Source organism: Bubalus kerabau, chromosome 6 (assembly GCF_029407905.1).
Source record: "Bubalus kerabau isolate K-KA32 ecotype Philippines breed swamp buffalo chromosome 6, PCC_UOA_SB_1v2, whole genome shotgun sequence".
Lineage (NCBI taxonomy): Eukaryota > Metazoa > Chordata > Mammalia > Artiodactyla > Bovidae > Bubalus > Bubalus kerabau.
In genome coordinates this window covers 10,634,405-10,636,027 of record NC_073629.1, presented here as the reverse complement: position 1 = coordinate 10,636,027, position 1,623 = coordinate 10,634,405, and the positions used below count along the sequence as shown (strand labels likewise).

At 46.2% G+C, this 1,623-nt stretch overlaps 1 protein-coding gene across 3 annotated transcripts; it reads right to left on the bottom strand.

Moving 5' to 3' along the window:
• CRP (C-reactive protein) lies at positions 1-912 on the bottom strand. Of its 3 annotated transcripts, none has more exons than XM_055586739.1 (3): positions 849-912; positions 477-611; positions 1-110 (listed from the first exon to the last, which is right to left on the bottom strand). In XM_055586739.1, the coding sequence occupies exons 1-3, from the start codon at positions 910-912 to the stop codon at positions 1-3; spliced, it is 309 nt and encodes a 102-aa protein (XP_055442714.1). The 3 variants fall into 3 exon arrangements, with proteins under 3 accessions (XP_055442714.1, XP_055442716.1, XP_055442713.1); XM_055586741.1 differs by having other exon boundaries at positions 1-79; positions 479-611; XM_055586738.1 differs by having other exon boundaries at positions 1-611.
• Between the last annotated feature and the right edge of the window lie 711 nt (positions 913-1,623).

Below are 1,623 nucleotides of genomic sequence, written 5' to 3'. Positions count from 1 at the left end.
CTACCACAGCTGAGGCTTAATGAACACCTCACCCTTTGCTTCATAGTTCAGCGCCTGCCAGTTAAGGACATTAGGACTGAGGGTTCCACCAAGATAGACAGCATTAATCTCTTCCGGCGACAGCACAAAGTCCCACATGTTCACATCTCCAATGTCTCCCACCAAACACTGGTTTCTATCAAAGCCCCCAGCGAACGCATCCTGCTCCTGCCCCAGGATGATGCTGGCGTCTGTCCCCAGAGAGGCTCCCTTCTCCAGACTCTTCCTCACCCGGGGTTTCCCATTCACCCAGAGCTCTGCAATTCCAGAGGTGGACTCCCAACTGGCACAGATGTGTGTTGGAGCTTGAGTGTTTTCGGGACTCTGGAAAAACACCTCCTTCCCACGCACTCCAAAAATATAGCCTCTACCCTTAGACCAAAATATGAGGATCTCGTTAGGTTGCTGCTTGGTGGCATAAGAGAAAATACTGTAGCTGCGGGTTCGGGCCAGCTCTGTGTAGAAATAGAGACACACGGTGAAGGCTTTGAGTGGTGTCCTTAACTGTGTTTTCAGGGATACGTAGGAATTCTCCGTCTCTTTGGGAAACACGAAGGCCTTCTTATGCAAGTCTGTGAGACAGAAAGCAGAGGAAAGATGAGAAGTTTCTCAGATCACAAAGATCTATTCCTGCATAAATAGACTTTGGGATTGAGAAATAGACTGATTTTTCCTCAGTGTCATACACACACACAGACATACACACACTCACCCATGCTGGATGTTCCTCTGACTTCACCTTGTAAAATCTGAGGCCCCACCCCCATCACTCAGATCAAATCCTTAGCACAGCTTGGAGTAGCCCCTACCTGTCTGGCCTGAAACACTAGAGAAGCTGATCAAGACCAGGAAACACCACAACAGCCTCTCCATGGTCAGTCTCTGCCGCCAATGCTTCTAAAATCTGGATTCACCCTTCTGGAGAAGATGTCTTTGGCTGAAAGCTCAGCAACCAGAAGTCCTAGATTCTTTGCCTCAAGATCTGCTCCATCCTGCCTGGATTTATATCCAAGGCAGTGGGGGAGTCTGTGCTACCACGTAAATGATTTTCCAATACTACCTTTCTCAGCAAGTGTCAGGGCTCTGGAAATAAGGGAAGCAAAATAATTCTGGAACAGAGAAATCAATGTTGGTTATTTATTACAAGCTCCTGTGACTATGGGATCACCAATTCTTTGTGCCAGGAAAAATTAAGAAGCTCCCCGAGAGTTCCACTTGGGTATTTATCTTGAGAAAATAATTTAAAAATCTTAATAGAAGCATGGCCATCTGAGAACATATCATAGTGCATCTCTAGCACCCACTTCAGCCCAAGTCTTGGTGTTTCATGGAGGATAGCTTCTAGAGATGAACATCATTGCCGACCCTTTTCAGATGCCTCTGGTTCACAAATTGGGAAATGCCAAAAACAAACATGTCATCCACAGAGCCAAGGACAACTTTTTCTTAGCCAACTGAGTTTCATTGCAAAGAAATCTCTGGTCCAGTGAAACATGTGCCTGATCACAAACTTTACTATATGTCAGAGTTTCTTCATGTCAAGGTTCAGGGAAGAGTCAAGGTGGTGTGCCCAGTCCTTCAGTT